The sequence below is a fragment of the Tachypleus tridentatus genome, chromosome 4 (genome assembly GCF_004210375.1).
Source record: "Tachypleus tridentatus isolate NWPU-2018 chromosome 4, ASM421037v1, whole genome shotgun sequence".
Classification (NCBI taxonomy): Eukaryota; Metazoa; Arthropoda; class Merostomata; order Xiphosura; family Limulidae; genus Tachypleus; species Tachypleus tridentatus.
In genome coordinates, this window is record NC_134828.1 from 37,367,375 (window position 1) to 37,386,076 (window position 18,702).

Genomic DNA, 18,702 nt, shown 5'->3' on the forward strand with positions numbered 1-18,702 from the left:
CATTAAATTTTACATGTATAAAATGACTTGTGTATTAAGTGTTTTATGTACATTTGTATATCATACACATATAATTATTTGTTTGTCAATTTCTAGTTCTAGTCTACACCTTTTCTTATCTTAGTCAATTGGATTAGTTTAGATAGCAAATTTATACTAATATATCCTCAACTAGTTTCTCTTTGGAACAGCTCTGGTTTCAGGATTTAAGATATTTTCTTGTAAAAGCTTGAAAGTTGTAAATAAAGTGACTGTAGGACATAAACAGTCACACTAATTCCCAACAGAAGAGTAACAAGTATGCAATGTACAACAAATCTAGGAAATATGCAGAGAACAAAATGAACAGAGACAACGAAGGGAAAGAAGCATATAAAATAAAGAATAATAAATGTTTTATTTACATCAGAAAAGAAGACACTAGTTTTATTATAGTGATTGTCTTCACAGTTTACTGTATGTCCTCTGTGCTTAGTAGAGCTGGATAGGAAAGTGTCTTCAAAGGATGGAGACTAGAGCAAGAATAATACCAAACTTTCAAAGTAAAACAAAATCCCTATCATATTATTCTATAATCCTGGAATACTTAATTAAATCAGTAAGCATTGGAAGGAGATAAACTTCAGCTCATAATAGTTTGTAAAAGTCTCTGTAATGCCCCTTGAAATGAGTGTGACCTCAGTCCAGGAGAACATGTCACAAAAGTAACATCAAGCAAGTGTAAGTCTTCCAAAACACACTCACTTTCTCTACACTACAGCTATTACTTTGTCAAACTAAGAACTAGCCTGACTTTTTTCTTGTGTGCTTCACTTTTCTTTATACACTTTTTAATTGACCTTTGCGATATCTGTCTCATGACACTTTTCACCTACATCAATGCACCCTCTATGCTGGTACTGTATATAAGCACCTTATTTAGCTAATGTTATCACTTTTTCTTAACATAATGTTCACTAGCAGGTTTCTCAATAATACAATCATTGAAAATACTGATTACGACTGTCCGTGATCTTATTCATAGTGAGATGGAGAGATTTATTTAGTTCACTAGTATTCCTCCAAATGGCTTTACAACTGCAGTCGATGGCAGTCCTAGATATTCTGGAAAGAAATTAGATTCACTTTTTCATGCTCCTTTCTCTATTATTTTGGTTTTTCAGTAGGCCACCTTGGGATAAGCTGCCTCAGGCTCTTTTTCTTTAGTTGTTTCATTGAGTATGTGATGTTTTGTGTCTTTCCTCAGTTTCTTTTGAGCCTGAACCTTATATGGCTTAAATATCTGGGAGAAAATAATTAATTTTTCCTCCCTTCACTGACACTGTGGTTCATGCAGGGATGCTTACTGCTCATTTATGGAAAGGAATAGCTATGTCTTGCCATGGATGTCAGAGTTATGTGATTTAGCCTACCACCACCAGGAAGTGTATTCAGATTCTTGAAAAATATATCTTCTCTGGAAAGTTTGGGGTTATAGAGTGGAGTGTTTAGTTAATCTGAATAGATCACAACTTTCTAGGACTTGTCTCATCTGTATACAGTGTCAAATTATTTATTATCTTTTTTTTCTTATTTTTCTTTTTTATTCTTTTTTTCAGACCATGCTATTTAATTTTACTCTTTTTTATCATTCTTTTCTTTCATTTTTAGCAGCACTAATAATAAAATCGTAATCAATAATGTATAATTGAATATTATGATCATTTATAAAATACTAAAGTTAGCATATGATATTTGTACTTGCAACTATCCTTTTCTGTGAAATTGTCTTACCGTTTCAGAAAAAAAAATGATTTTGCAAGTTCTGAAGTACTGGGAAAGGCTGATGGAATGAAAATTGTTTTTATGTTGTCTTAAAAATAATATCTCTTAAACAAAAAAATCAGAACAAATTATCAATGTTGAGATTTTAAGGTAATGCAACTGGAATATGGAAACTTAAAAACATTTGTTATTCAGTTAGCAAAGAAAACTGAAATTACAGAGAAAGGGAAGGCGTTTTTAATATGGCTGATAAATGTGAGAAACATTAAACAGCTGTAGTAAAGAGAACTTGCAAAAATTATAATATTTTTCTGTAATAATTCTTACTTAAAAATAAGCAGAGTATTGTGACCTCGTATTGCTTTTCCCATTTTCTAGGTGTATTTCTCTCTTTTTATATTTTATGTTAATTGTGAATAGATTTACTTGTTTGTCTTTTTAAAAGTAATGATGGCCTTATTACTTCTCACTTTATTAAAACATGAAGCCTGTAAATTTAATCAGTGCTAGTGTTTACATTCAGTTTAGATGTTCAATAATAATTCAACTTCCAGATTGGTTGGAGAAACAAAATTCTGCAAGTACAAGATTACTATTTCACTTATAATTTCAAAGTATCTTTCTGATGAAATGCATTCTCTGTTAAATTTTTGAAAAAATTCCAGCATGTCCATAAAGGGCCTGTTTTTATATTATTTTATTAGATTCAGTTAAACTCAGTGTACACTAAGAATCATTACAATACTTTAATGTAAATTTTGAATGTATTTGAACCACAGCTCACCAGTGATATATTTTTGCAGGTGAATATGCTGTTTCTGCTGTAATTCAAAGCAAAGGCAACACTGCTTCCAAAATGTTTAGGTAAACTTTACTGTACAGTTTAATTATTCATTTCATGTTATTTTTTATTACGAAGATGACTGGAATATATAAATTTGGTTTTCATTTATACAAGTGAATATAACTGTATTATTTTCAAATTTTATCACTTGCTACATTAAATTTAAGAAATTTGACTTCATTTTCACATAAGATTAAAAACATTTTAATAATTAGATGACAGACACAAACTATCCCATTTGTGCAAAATTTATGTATACAAAAGATAAAATATACTTCACTAATATATTTCATGTTTGATTTAATGTTACTGAAATTTGTATATTCTAGATTGTCAATTATGTGTTTCATCAGGAGTACTGTATTTCTAGATTTGGTGTAATGTAACTTCATAGTTTTGTTTCTTTAAATTGTAAAGCAGTTATTTTGTTTGTAGCTTATCCACATTCAACAAAAATATAAACAATGTGTAACTGTCATCAAATGTTCTGTAGATGTTCAAAACCATGAAACAAATATATTTCCAATAAACAAGGAATGTTATTTGAGCCTCTCATTTTGCACATTAATGAGCTGAAGTTTAATTAGTAGAGTGATCTTTGATAACAGAGTTAAGAACAATTCTTACTTTTTGTTTTAACTTTAAAGAGAATTTAAAGGAATTTTTTAGGAAATGTAATCTAACAATTTCTAACTAGTAAAAGAGAGTACAGAGTTGTTAAATGTAAGACAAGAGTTAGACATATTATATTATATATATATATTTTTTTTTCAGTGACTCTTCTTTGAAAAGTTTGTTGTGTCTTGGGTGGTACAATGGTGTAGAAATTACTCTTAGTGTTTTGGATTGAAGTATTTTTGTACCTGACTTTTTGTAACTGTAGATCATAAATGTTTCCATAACTAAAAACTTTTAGACTGACATAGAGTGTATAAAAGAAAAGGTAATATTTTTTTCTAAGCCAACTATTTGGTTTCAATTGTCTAGTGAAGTAAGACTTGCCTTTATTTGATTTCGAGTTGACAATATATAACTGTATTCTGTATTATTTGTATTTTAGTTATTAACTGTTGAAATAACAGAAAATAATCAGAAAATTTCATCAATAAAAAATTATAATAAAGTAAATGAGAACCATTATTTAAAATTCTTAATTTTAGCTTTTTGTTGTGAACAATTGAGCAAAGAGCTGCACACTGGGTTATCTGTAATGTGTACTCATGGTGGATACAATAACCAGCAGTCGTTTTATGTGACAAATGTTGTTTCTGGAAAGTGTTTTAAAAGAGCCTTATTATACATATTATGTATATATTTGTTATTTCCTTTGAAGAGGCAATTCTATGAAGTAGATAAAAAATAAGTAATCCACTTCAATCCTTAAAAATATTAACTTGATATAGGGTTTCGAGTGCAGTACTTTGATATTTTCACCTCATATTATTTATGCTACAGATCTACATGTTTTTTGCACATAAATTTAAATTGGTTCTAATTCTCTGTTTTGACTTTACAAGGTAGCATATTCTATTATAGTTAACTTCAAAGTTAACTGCTAAATTTATTTTCTTTCACTGTACTTTTCAAAACATGGTCAAGTGGAGATGAGGAGCTTTCTTATCTGATTCTCTCACAGAAATAACAATATATTTTTTTAATTATGTAATACATCAGGTTATTCCTGTTTGCAAATCATGTAGCAGTTGTGGATGAATTTGCCCATTATCATTACCAATCATTGGCAAAAATTGATCTATCAGGCACCAATAATTGTTTTATTGTAACAGAAACAGGAGGGTTTATTATCATATTTAAAATAATATATTCAGGCCTGTTAGAGGAGAATTTGGATTGAATCTATCTAGAATTTTACAGAGATTTTCAGCAGATTTTTCATATATTTTTATGCAGATATCAACATATATTTGCATGGAATTTCCATAGATCTTAGCAGACTTTCAGTGGATGTTCATGCTGTGTTTCTCTAACTTTCACTTCTACATAAGAACCCTTATCAAAGTTCTCACGCTCAGTTTCCAGTTACAGGAAAGTGAACAGTAGATTTTCATACTGAGTACACTTTGTTGTTCAGGAAAATTGGGTTGAGAATCAACGTATTATGTTTGATTTTATCCTGCGGACATGCTGTTATTCTTTTATTTTTGTATACTAGCCTAAGTTACCTAAGATATCACTTTTACAACCATTGCAGGACACACCTGTTGACTTCTATACACAACACATACAATTATGTAATATCTTTCCTTGTATTATTCACTTCAAAAACAACAAAATAACAAAAGTAGTTTGGAAATGAATCAACTTAAATTATTTCTCACAGATATGTTATGTTAAATATACAAATACACATAACAGAAAATAAGTTCATTATGCATATTATAATATTACAAGAAAATGGAAATTCATGGTATATTCAAATAACCACACAGGTACATACAACCAACTCTGTACTACGTATGTGTTGTGGCTTGTTAATACTGTTCTGGCTTCATGTTGTTTATATATCCTGTGGAATGTTTTCAGAGAATGTCTGTGACATATAAGAATATGTAGTTATATGTTCATAATATTCGTCCTGATTCTTTATGGTGTTTAACTTCATAATCAAGTGATTGAGATGCCCATTGTCATTAAAACTGTTGCGGTATCTTTTCCTTTTTCTGTTTTACAGCTCTTGTACATTGAGAAACTAGCCTGTCTAATGCCAATCTTCACATTGTTGGAGCAGTGTAATTTATATTCAAAGTGTTTAACAGTGTCTGTGACTTATGGACCTTGGTAACCATCATGCATACAAATCTTTTCATGTGACTTATGAATTCTACAATTTTATCTGGAGTATCTAACCATATTCTGATTGTGTGTTCAGAATATTTCTGTGCCAAATCCTGGGGCTTATAGTGGCTGTTTTGGTAACATCATCTCTGAAATATTCCATGTATAGACTACTGAGTATTAACAATAGAGGTGAGCTTCTGGCTAGAAATTCTTGTAGTTGGTAATATTAATCTTCATGTTGTGTTGATACAAAGTTTGTGAGCTTTTTTATTATGGTAATTGTAGTTGGTAGATATTTAATGTTTCAAAGGTTGGTATGTTAATTAATAAGTTAAATATATAACAGATGATCATTTTATCTTGTCTGTGTGGATTTCTTGGTCAATTGTGTATTTTCTACATAGTGAATAGAATTATTAGCATGTGAAGATATTTCACCTGTCCATGATGATGTCTACTATACATATCTAGCCACGGGATGGAATGATAAATCCCTGCAGGTACCCATGAGAAAGAGAAGATAACCTCACTTATAAATTTTGGATAAACAATAGATGTATAAGATTGTGCTATGGTATACTTTTAGTTGTTTCATTATTTCTCGTCCAAGTTCATCTTGATGTTTCTTGTGGAGTTAGTTATTTCTTTGTATTGGAGTTTGAAGCTTGATGATGTATTCTTTGTTTATGACTCCAGTTACAGTGTTTCATGCTTTGTCTACTGTAAAATTATTATGGTATTGCCTTTCTTTTGGCTCATAAGAGCAGTTTTTTTTTTCTGTTTTGGGGGTATTATAGTGCACTTTCAAAGCAACTGACCTTATTTTAATATCAGTTTTTCTACTAGATTATAATTTGTGTTTTCTGTAGGTTTTGATACATATATGATAAGTATATTATATGTTAATCCAAAATTTATTCTTTTACCTGTTAATATAAGGCCTTTCAAGTTCTATTAACAGTCATCTGATGTGCATTTTTATCTGTCTTTTGTTTGAATATTTCTTGCTTTAAGAATGGATAAGTGAGTATAATTAATGTGAATATCTTTAGTATGTATGTTTGAAATTTGAATAACTGTATCTTGATAGACCCTACACTGTCTGTTATATCATCAGTCTTTCAAGACACATAATTAGTGTTATTTTGTATCTTGTGTTTGTTTGTGTGATTATATTTAATCCTGTCTTGGAATTTGACTTATATTAATTTTCTAACATTATGTAATATTGATAGGTGACTCCACCCTTAGTCCTTCAGAAATTATACTGTTTACATTTATGAATGAAGTTGAAATGGTTGTATGTTCCAGTTAGCTTAAAGTTAAGTCTTTTTTTTTTTAATTTCAAAATTCTTTACAAAATCCAGGGCTATACTGGATCTTTAGGTATTTATGAGTTGCATTATTTATTAGTAGTAGTAGATGCTGATCACAAATTAGCTTTTATCCTGCTTTTCATTTTATAACCTGCCAAAGTCTTTGTTCATAAACACTAAAATTTACTTGTTTCTTTGGTGGTAGTGGCCAGGATTTTATCCTGGGTCTTAAAGATAAGGCCAGTATGTTACCAACTCTAATTCCTAGTGGGAATTAAATTAATTAGCTTATTTAAATTCTTTCAAGAGTCATATCCAGGTTTTTCTAACTTCTGCGTAGGTTCAATGGCTTGGTTTATGTGCCTTAATTTTTCATGAAGTAAGACTTTGAAAATATAAACCTCAGTTGTAAAATAGAACTTGCTTCTGAAACCAGTTTATATTATACCTTTTACATCATTGCTGTAATCTAAAAAATATTCCTACCAAACAACTGGTTTACAACCTTAGGAAAAACAGCACTTGTTTTAAAATGATCCAATAACAAATAAACAGATTCATTCCAAAATTTTGTTATAATCTATTTACATTAAAAGTTAAAAAATTGACACTCACTAATGGGTATCTTTTGCCAGATATTTCAAATATTTGTTACACGTGAACTCTGGAAAAACCACCTGCTAATATTCATTATTAAACTCATTGCTGCTATCTTTAGACATTGTGTTTTAAGCCTGATAGAAAATGAATGGAAAACCTTCATCAGCTACTAATATGAATAAAGTAACTTCTAAACTATATCAAAAACTTTTAGACATTGACAAAAGTAAGACTGAGCATATTATTGGAAACAGTCAATATTTTGCCTTAAAATAACATTTAAACATATAAAGCATATAAAATATTTGAATGTTTTTAAACTAATATATAGATAACTGTATTCTTTAAGCTGTGATGATTCCTCAATCAAATTGTCATGGAACAACACAAAAGATAAGTGTGGTGAATATTATCCACTCTCTCAACCAGTGAAGTTAATAGTTTCTTCCAAAGTTTATTTGTGTATATAAAAACAGATCATGGCATTCAATAGTCCCCAGTTTTCATTTAAATTCAAAGCAGTTTCCCACATTTTACAAGGAAGTTATTTTGTGTTTTGTTTGCACTAGTAGAAAAATAAATAGTTAATTTCATTTTTAACATTTATTTTAAATTAACTTTGGGACTTCATTGTTTTAGTAGTATATTCAGCAAAGTAGAATAATTTCAATATCAGACAATTCCAATGTTTTCCACTAATGTATTTATGAAGTAAATTCCATGTAATTGTTACTCATATCTTGTGATGAGTAGATGGATACAGAGTTTTATCAGTAATTTCAGCAGTGTGGGTAATAATTAAAATACAATGATTTTTGTGATTACTGGTAATTAATTTTCGAAATTAAAATTATTATATGTGGTATTTTGTGCTTGTAAGTTATAGGTAGGAAAGAAAAATATATAACAGTTTTTCTTCATATATTTCTATGGTATGTTGATGCCTGAGTATTTTTTTTATTAGTTTACAAAGATTGTAAAACCTGTGAATGATTTTCATTTCTGTATTAATAAAGTGCTTAAGGTAAATATTTATCTGGATTTGTCATTTCTTTTATTAAATTTAATTGTGTAATTTAACTAACAAATGTGTGGCTTGGCTAATCCTCCTTATAATTTTAATTCTCACAATCGTGATTTTGGGCATCGTTGGATTCAGATGAGTTTAACATCACACGTTTTAATATTTGCATTTGGTAGAACATGCATTTTAAGATATGTGAATTAATTAGCATAATATCATTCAAACTCACACCTCTAATGTTGTAGAATTCAGCACAGTTTTAATTGGAAGTACATGTCAGTAGTTTATAGTGATGATACTGTATCTTTAAAGCAGGGCCCCTGGTGGCTCAATAATAAATCAGAGAACTTACAATGCTAAAAAGTGTGATTTTATACTTGCAGGAAGTGAAACACAAATAGCCCATTATACAGTTTTGTGTTTATCAAAAAACAAAACACTTTAAAGATGAAATTTTTTTTACATTCAGACATAAAGATAACTCAAATATGTGCACATGAATAAGTATTAGGAGTTAATATTATTAGTATTGTTTATGAATAAACTTTATGAACTAGTTGTCAATAAACATGTGCTGCAAATGCTACTAGAGATACATTCCTGAAGGTACCAAGAGTGAGGGAAGGAGTCTCTAGGTCATCTGTGGCTTACCTGGTCACGAGAAAGGACAATCATACACAAGTATCATTAAGACTGATACAATAAAGTGAAGTTATGGCTGCAGTTACTTCAGCTAGTATGATATAACAGAACCTGATCCAGATCTGGCTGGCAGCCTAAACGATTGCAGCAGTTGGCTTGTAAACATTATTGTGGTGGGTGGCTCACATACCTATGGACTGGGTGTCACACTGATGTGTGTCTATAGTGATACATAAACATAAGATTAAGTTTCTAATAGATACTCAAGCAACCAGAATCTTATTCATTCCTGCTGTGTATCAGGCAGTCTGTGGAAAGCCACTATCTTAACCACTTAACATCAGCTTTGTTTGGGCAAATAGTGACAAACTAGATATGAATGAAGAGAGTTATCTCTCAACTTCATCTTGGCAGTGTTCCACACCACACAAATGTAGTTATCTCTGATTTTGGTTTAGAAATTAGTATCTTAGGGATTGACCTACTGCAGAAATTGTCAACCAATTATACTTGTGTAGCATGTAGCAGGCAAACTGCACTTCTGCCACAAAACCATCCAATGTAAGTCAGATTGGGCAAAAGAACACTAGTGCACATGTACACATTGGGAGCAAGTAGTGATGCTTCCAAAAGTGGATGTGGTGTTCTCCATTGAACAGTTCAGTATGCTTGTGCCATGTAGTATGATGATAGAACAATGTTTTTTTTACTTTAAAGGCAGAATGCACTTGCTCAGACAGTTATCTGTCCAGTTGCAGGTGCTAACCCATTATTTGTTTGTAACTGTGAACATTTGGTTATTCACCTTCCTGCTGGAATAGTTATCAGTGTGGCATTGCAGCCACCATATCACATCCAAGAATGAATGTGCAACTTCCAGAGAAGCTGCAGTATCTTGTTGAAGATTGTTTCAGTACTCTGAACTTAACATTCAGACACCAACTTATGAATTGTTCAGAAAGTCTGCTGATGTTTCATAGGATCAGATGGCTGATTGTATCAAACAGCAGTCACCACATTGATACAGGTGATGCACATTCTATAAAACAAGCACTGTTCAAAATTTGTTGGAACACCACAGATATTGAAAGTGTTGAAGGATTGAATAATAACTGTCGAAAATCACTTGCATAATTCCAATGGTGATTGTCAGAAATAAGGTAGGAATACCAAAGTTCTGTATGAATATTGAAAAGGTGATTTCAGTTAAACATAGCAACCTTTCATTTATCACATGCAGATGAATATCTGAATGCATGGGAAGATACTCTTTGGTTAAATACACTATATCTGGTTTCAGGATACTGGTAAGTCAGACCTAAGATTGAATTTGGCTTGTGAAAGACTGTATGAATTCCATATCATGCTTTTCATTATATATATTGCACTTGCTGTGGAAGGAGTGTCTATAGATCGTGTGAAGATAACAATGATCAATACCTTGTCCCAGTTTGGAAATAAAAGTAAAATCTGCAGCTTTCTTGGCTCTATATGGTATTATCAATGGTTTGTGGCTAATTTCTTCAAAACAGTTGTATGACTATCTGCATTGACTAAAATCTGTGCATGTTTTATATGGATATAGTAAAGATGCATTACAGTCATTAAAGTTTGCCTTGGTTAAAGCCATAATTACCAGCTTATCTTTCTCAGTACTCGTCATGTATATGGATGCAATCTTTGTCACGACCATAGGATGCTATGGAGCTAGTAATCACATATGAGAGTCAAACACTTATTGTTCTTGAGTTCCAATATTGTAAGACAATGAAGCAATTGCTTGTGAGTATATTATTTCTCAGATATTACCACTACTACTCATATAGTAGCGAAATTATGACTTGAGTGGACCATACATGACTGGAATGGCTAATGAACTTTAAAAATGTGGTATAATTGTGCACTGGATAATTACATTGCAAAATTGCACCTTCATTGTATAATACATTCAGGTCAGCAACACAGAAACAACAATGGGTTATCATGCCAGGCCAGTAAGATAATGCCCATCTGTTGAATGTGTACAACCTGGACACTGACAGAACTAAATGGTAAGAAATGAATAGAATAAGTACTTTCCATATATCATGATGGTATATCCCACAACTAATTAGCAGTCAGTTGATTGTTCTCCATATCTTCTGGTGTTTGAGTAAAAATATAGATTTCATCCTTTCCATAACTTGACTGTCAACAACTCAATAAACTAAACTGTGAGTTACAGTGGCAATGTAACCTGGGCATCAAACATGTCAACATGCTTAAACTGTTTACCATCAATGAACCTGTAAAGATCTGGTTACTCAAGATCCCACTGAAAGATGAGCAGTTTGACTTTGATTATGAGAGCAATGTATCATATAATTTAATCTCAGATAATGAGGAAATGACTTATAGTACATATCTGCTGGTGGAGAAGCTGATGATTAGTTGAGATGCTGACAACAACCTCCTGATTATCATGGTTGGGGTTAATTTCCTAAGTAGTTTAGATGTTCAGTTGATTGAAAATTATTAAAAGATAACCAGCTGAAAGGACATCAAAACTCTTACTTTGTGTTATGTTGGGTGAAATTTGGTAATGAGATGTTTATCCATTTGGCTGAGTTATAGCAGAAGTTTTGTTGATCACACAACACACAAAGCTTGTTAGATGAATTTCTGGGATAGCTGAATTAATAAATAAGATTCTAGGGAAATTTCTGGTTGTTTCCAAGTTTCTATGAGAACATTTTAAATATTCTAATTTTGTAATATTACTGACCACGTTTCTTAATGTATTTTACTTCATGTTTAGCAAATTTATTCAGTGATTGTATTTTACTTGAAACTGAGCATTTTTCTTGAAATTTCAATAAGTTTATTGTTTTGATTTTTTCTGCAGTATTTTCATCATATATTGTTTTAATCCTGAAATAATATTGTATCGTGCTTGTCATGTTTTATTTGCATTATAAAATAAAATTTTACTATTACCATTCCATTTTTTTTTGTTTTTTTTTTAATTAGTTACTGGAGCTGTTATGCAACTTTTTGCTGTGTTCATGTTAGCATTATCTTGTTCATTGTAGGAGAGGGCTACTTTAATTTATACCTGTAGTTCAAAGTTCAATTTTGCTGTTCAGAATTGGGTCTTTGAATACCTTGCCAATTAGGATATGGTCTGGCGGTCACAACACTTGACTTGCAATTTGGGTCATGGGTTTGAATCCTGTTCCTGAATATGCTCATCCTTTAAGCCTTGGGAGTATTACAATGTTAAAGTTAATCCACTCTTTGTTGGTAAAGAGTAGCTCAAGAATTGACAGTGGGTGATGTTGACTCACTACCTTCCCTCAAGTTCATCACTTCAAAAATAGGGCTAGCTAATGCAGATAGCCTTCAAGCTACTTTGCACAATATTCAAAACAGGAAAACAAGGTAAAAAAGGAAAGGGGATATTTATGATTTAGTACTGTTATATATGTTCCTTCCATGATTAGTATAAAGTATATCTTTATGAAAGTTATGTTCTGGTCGTTTTTATGCAGGTGTTTTGCATATTGCTGATCACATCTGTGTTAACTACATATCACATGATTGTAATCTTTGTACATGCTGTAACTTTCATTCATAAATTTTAAAGTGTCATTTCTTTATGTTACTTATGAAAATGTAGTTTGTTAACAGGTAATACAAAAACCTGTACTAATTGTGTATGTAAAATAGTGGCTTAACTATGTAACCAAAGGGATTGTAGAACACCATAATAGAACACAAGTCCAACTACAACTATATGTAAGCAAAGGGATTGTAGAACACCATAATAGAACATCAGTCCAACTATAAGGGGGAAACCTACAAAATTATTCTCTTGACGTTTGTTTTGTTGTTACATTCTTATTCTACTCTTACCTTCAACTACAGCAGCAAGTTTAACTTGTAATAAAAATAAAAGCCAGCTAGTTGGTATTAAAAACTTCTGTGTATAAAGATATCCTGTTATTTGTTTACTTGTATATTTCTCTTTCTTTCCTATCCATCTCTAAAAGTATTACATTGCATAACATTTTTAAAACCTATGTTTTGTCAGATACTTGATTAATCTATAAGACACCAGCAAACTTGCATACCATGTAGGTAAAGGCATTGTATTATGAAATAAAAAAAGGAGAAAATAATTTTATCTTTTCTCAAAGTTGTAATGTGAATTCAGCTATGGCGTATGGAACTGCAGGCTATAGTTTATGAGGGTTAACATTTCATTTACAATAGTTATGAAGTCTCACGACACAGTTGGTTACAGATTTCTTCACATGCTTAAATGACACTAAGTATAAGATATGATTTGAGAGGAAAACTATTCCATACAACCTGCTCTCAATTTTTTTAATAGCTTGCTTTGTGAAAAATAGCATAAAAAGGTACAGTTTGTGAAATGTTGGTCATAATGATGCACTATTCTGAATCTAAGGAAATTATTTTAAAATTTAAAGTTTGAAATTCATTCAACCAGCATAAAAATTGTACAATGTTTTCATTTCCAGAATAATTCCAAAGTTTTCAAAGAAGAGAAAGATAGAGAACACAAACAATGAAAAGAACAAAGAATGTAATATGAGCTGTGAAAACGTTAAAGACGTCAGATGTATAGAAGAACTCAAAAGTGGAAGTAACGAGTGCCTTCACAGTCTGAGAACAAAAACTGGTAATATTTCTCATTCAACTTGTTTATTCACAGAAAATTCATATGATAGAAATACATTTGTGGATGAAAATATGAAGACAATTTCCTTCAAAGAGCCGAAAAACTCCCTTTACAGTACCAAAAAAATGGGAACGCAAGAAACTGATAATGAAATTAAACACTTGCCTGTAAAAAACACTTGCCAAGGTATATCAGAATACTTATCAGATAGCACTGGTATTGAAAAGATTAAAACTGATAACACTGAGAGCTCAGTTTGTCAAAGCCTCAACCAAAAAGTAAATCTAACTCCTGAACAGTTTTCCCATTACAAAAATAATGCTCAAGAAATGGGCATTACACATAAACGTCATATAACCTGCACTCAGAGTTTGGAATCTGAAAGTGAGGCTCGATCAATTGATAACTGTGGTGAAGAAAGCACACACAAAACAAAGGTTACCAAAGGAGAGATATCAAGTCTTGGAACAAAGGAAATAACAGAGGTTGGACACAAAGGTTTAGCAGCTGTACTGAATACAAAAAATGAAGCTCTTAATGCAGAACCAAATGAATCAGACTTTATAAAAATGTTTGAACTTGGGAACAGTATAAATAATACTGAAACTGATTCAGATACATCAAATGTTACCGAAAGTATAAAAGAATAGATAAAAAGTGACAATTGTGCCAAAAAAATTGATAAAACATATTGTGAACCGAGTACAACATTTAGTGTTACAAATTGCACAAAGCTTGAAGAAACCATAACAACAGCTACACAAAAATTTGCAAGTAGTAATGAGGATGAAACATCAAAAGCTACAGATATGTTAAATGTAGTTCTGATTCAAATTGGATGTTTATGATATCAAAATACAAAGTCTGTAGTTTTGTACAAATTATGAACTCAGATTACCAGTACTGACAAGCTAGAATAGGAAATAAGAACTCCCTATCTTTTATATTTGCAGAAATATTGCTTATCTACTGAATCAAACACAGTGGCCCCATTCCCCTATTTCCATTTTTGGAAAAGGTTTTCTTACACACTGTTACTTGTGTATATAAGATGTTAATAACCAATGAAAAGTTCAGAATACCTACTTAGTGGTTTTCTCAGCCACTTTCAAATATAATGGCTTCACTTCTTTCTCTGGAGACAAACCATCATGTTGGTAGGTTTAGTTTTTAGTGTTTCAAAATTTAATATTTTTTGGACTCAAACACAACTAAGTCAGTGAACTTTAAATATTATAATGGAATTCAATGGTATCAATATATTAATTTATGATTTTTTGCATATTTCAGATGTATATATAAAAAAACTAAAAACAATTATTCTCTCTCTCACATCTTCCTTGTGAAAAATTACTTAAGGCTTGGCAATCTGTAACAAGCAGCATCCATGTACAAAGGTCATATCTAGAGATAATTGTTTGCTTCACTTCTTTTTTTTACTGTTCTATGTTTTAGGAAAAATAAGCTTTAAAATCTTTGTAAATAGTAGTGATGTATAAACATATATATATAATGTATTTTAAATGAAATATGATTGTTTTTTACAAAATACTAATGCACTAACACACATCCAAGACAGATCAATTTGTAAAGGTCCATTTTATATTCTCGAATAAGGTAATATGAGTTACATATGTTGCATCATTTTAACTTCTGTGATGTTATCCAGCAATGGCTGAAAGGTCAATATAATAAAAATAATAAATATATATATAAATTTATAATGTTATAAGATTTAAGGCATTTAGACCAGACATTTGAGTTATAGTTTGTAATAATTCTAGGAAGAAAAAATCATAATTTATATTTATTTCCTAATTTTTTATGGTGATTACAAGATGGGTCAAATCTGCCAAACATGTACATAGACTGTGATTCAATAGTGAAAATAATAAGATAAACTATTCTTTGATAGATTGTTTAGGCAGAGTATTCATGATGAAACATTGTTGAATAGATGGCAACTGCCTGTTGCAGAGACACAAGTGTAGAGGACAAAGTTTCGAAAGTCTTCCGCCTTTCGTCTTCAGGTAAGACCGACAACACCGACATACACACTGACCTGAAGACGAAAAGCTGAAGACTTTCGAAACTTTGTCCTCTACACTTGTGTTTCCACAACAGGCAGTTGCCATCCACTCTACAAAGTTTCAAGATAAACTATTTTATAATTATTTGGAGGTTATAAAAATTTCACTTGTGAAATTTTGAAAATTTTTAATGCATAAAAGTATTTTTAATAGAAGAATTAAAATCAGTCTACATGTTGGGTAGTCAACATTCTAAAAGAAAACAGTTTACAAAAAATTCTTCGTGCTTAATTGAATAACATTATTTTGTGTACAAGTGCCTTGTCATGTTTACTAATAACCGCCAAAAATTTGTAAATGTGTACATTATCAAAAATTATAATGTAATAACTTTCATGGATACTTTCATGGTTATGAGCTAGGTGGATTTCACCCAAACTATAATGAAAGGGTTAAATAGTAAAGGTAACTAAATTATATATTTCTATATAACAGTTGATTTAGTACTTTTTATCTCTTGCAGTTTCTTCACCAACTGAAGCAAGTGAATTTCTTGATCTGGAATCTCTTGAAATAACATCCCAATTTAACCAGATGGAACAAGAAACCAAACAGGCATCAGTTAACAATAATAAAGAATTCATTCTGCCTCCAGTTGCTTCCTATCCTATTCAAGGTCAACAAAATGAGCCAGTTGGAAGAAGTATCACTGTGCATCATGGAGAATCCCTTGCTCTGAACATCATCAGTGAATTAAATGCCTTAAGGTAATTATAATAATTATGTTATATTACAGTACTGTGTTGAATTTTTGTTATAAATGTGAAAAATCATTTAAAATTTAATAAACAAGCAAAAAAGTAAACATTTATTTTGTAATCTCAATTTTTTTTTATAATATTAAGTACTTTGTAACTGTATAGGAACTAATTTAGCTGAGAGGTACTAAAAACAAGTACCACCACTTTTATTCAAGCTTTTTATAGATTCATATTTAGCTACATTTTCAATTGTAAAAAAATAATGATAATAATAAAAATCTAAATTTCCCCAATTTTAATAACATTTTCTCAAATGATACATCCCCCCAAGTGTTTTAGTGACAAACTTCAGGGCTTATAAGATTTTAGTTAAATACTTATACTGTAGTTTGTGTAAAGATGGCTGAAACTTTCACATCTGGACCTATTTGGGCCAAATGGCAAAATCAGATCAAAATTGATAATATTTAAGAGAGTTTGAAGCACCTGCAACTAGACCACATGTAACCAATGAATTAATAACAAATACTCCTTCAATTAAATTATTAGTTATACAACAATATTTTATTGTTTTTATCTTGATTTCAGTCAGACAGTTAACAGAATTCAAAAAGAGATGGAGAACATAAAAAAAAGGCATGCCATTATCTCAGTCTTTCTGTAACAGGGGTAAAGTAAGGTTAAACTGGTAATAATGTTATCTTACATTATATAAACTTTATTGACAAAAATGTTACCTTAACTTTGAAATATATTTACACATTATGATCTTGCATACTTTTCTAAGAGAACTGTCTTTTACAATTGGTATTATTTTAAAAATGTTTAAATGCAGTTTAATTTGATAGTATTAATTTTCAGGTTAACCCAACACTAGGTCTTTTATTATCTTTGTATACTCTGTTTTACAAATCTTACTAATGAACCCCAAGTTTTGCAAATATACAAATTCCCTCATATTTCTGTAAAATACTTTAAAATATATATATTTTGAATATTGTTGTTAAGACTAGTCATACTTTATCATTATTTCATTAACATTCACCTGTTGTGTACATAACTTATAAACAATTTTGTATGAAAAAATTAGTGTCAGTGAAGTGTGTGTACTGGTTATACCTTTCTAGTCTTCATCAACAATCTGAGAGAAAGTTTTGTGTTGGTTGATAAAATACAATGCAGCAAAAATCCACCCAAATTATTTTATATAAATATGAAAATGTGTTTCTGTCAAAACATAATTTAGAAATTTGTAGCATATTAAATACACAGATATTTATTCTAGTTATAAACAGCAATGTATTTATTTATCAAATAATTGTTTATGTACAACTTTCAGTAAAAATGTTTCTGGTGCTATAAATATACGTGTGTGTGTGTATATATATATTTATCCATCTTGAGTCTTGGACGTCTTGTGGTTCACACTGGTCCTCTTGCAAAAATTTTCACAGTAAATCAAAATCGTCTCTCTGCACAAAAAATGGTAATAATTATGACAATAGGAAAACTATATATTAGCACAATTCACAAATACTTATTGTTTATTCCATTTCTTGTTGACATATCCTCCTTTCAGTGGTTAATAGTATATGTACTTTAAAGCAAAAAATACACAACAATACCACAATATGATGGGTGCTTGACTAAAGGCTTACAAATGTCAAACCTATGTAAACATTTAACGTAGCCAAGATATTTTGTAAACTGTTTGTGGATTTTAATTAATTAAGAAACAGCTGTTTTTCTAAATAATATAAAATTATTAAATTATTAAAAAATGCAAGGTAAAGCCAGTGTTTCATAAATTCAGGGATGTAATTGTATCATGGTTAGTTTGTAAAACAGTGAATAAGAGCAAGAGATCTCTTCTAAAGGATCTTCATAACTGATACTTTTCAAGGAAAAGACATAATCATCATCAAAGAATCTGCCACAATGGTCTGTTGGCAGCAGTTATTAAAATGGAATACACCTGCCAACAGAAAAAAACTATGGATGTTAAATTTTGGTGACTATCAAGGGAAAAAGTGTGACTGAATGAACCATAAAGCATAAATGACTCAGAATCTGTTAAATATTGACTTTACCAGTAGCAAAAATAAGGTTCCTTAAAATCATCCTGTGAGAAATACGTTATAAAAGCTGTGATACATTTGCCAACAGCTAGTCAGAAAGCTGCTTATAAGAAATTCAAACAGAAAAGCATGGCACCATTGGCACTTAAAGTATAAA

The 18,702-nt window shown here is 30.6% G+C and overlaps 2 protein-coding genes and 1 long non-coding RNA gene across 4 annotated transcripts in view; 2 read left to right on the forward strand and 1 right to left on the reverse strand.

Moving 5' to 3' along the window:
* The first annotated feature begins 284 nt into the window (after positions 1-284).
* Positions 285-14,326, forward strand: LOC143248102 (uncharacterized). The gene is made up of 4 exons (XM_076496538.1): positions 285-720; positions 2,568-2,628; positions 7,673-7,756; positions 13,516-14,326. Exons 2-4 carry the CDS (start codon positions 2,621-2,623, stop codon positions 14,324-14,326), a joined length of 903 nt encoding a protein of 300 aa, XP_076352653.1. The 5' UTR covers positions 285-720; positions 2,568-2,620.
* A 1,680-nt stretch (positions 14,327-16,006) lies between these two features.
* LOC143248865 (uncharacterized) lies at positions 16,007-17,830 on the forward strand. The gene is made up of 2 exons (XR_013027238.1): positions 16,007-16,473; positions 17,056-17,830. It is a non-coding gene; the product is annotated as an uncharacterized LOC143248865 (long non-coding RNA).
* Positions 17,743-18,702, reverse strand: part of LOC143248864 (U3 small nucleolar ribonucleoprotein IMP3) — a 34,671-nt gene continuing 33,711 nt past the window's right edge. For both annotated transcript variants that reach the window (XM_076497724.1, XM_076497723.1), the window contains one exon: positions 17,743-17,939. In XM_076497724.1, coding sequence (XP_076353839.1) covers positions 17,916-17,939 — 24 coding nt within the window. In that variant the 3' untranslated portion in view covers positions 17,743-17,915. The remainder of the gene's footprint in view (positions 17,940-18,702) is intronic.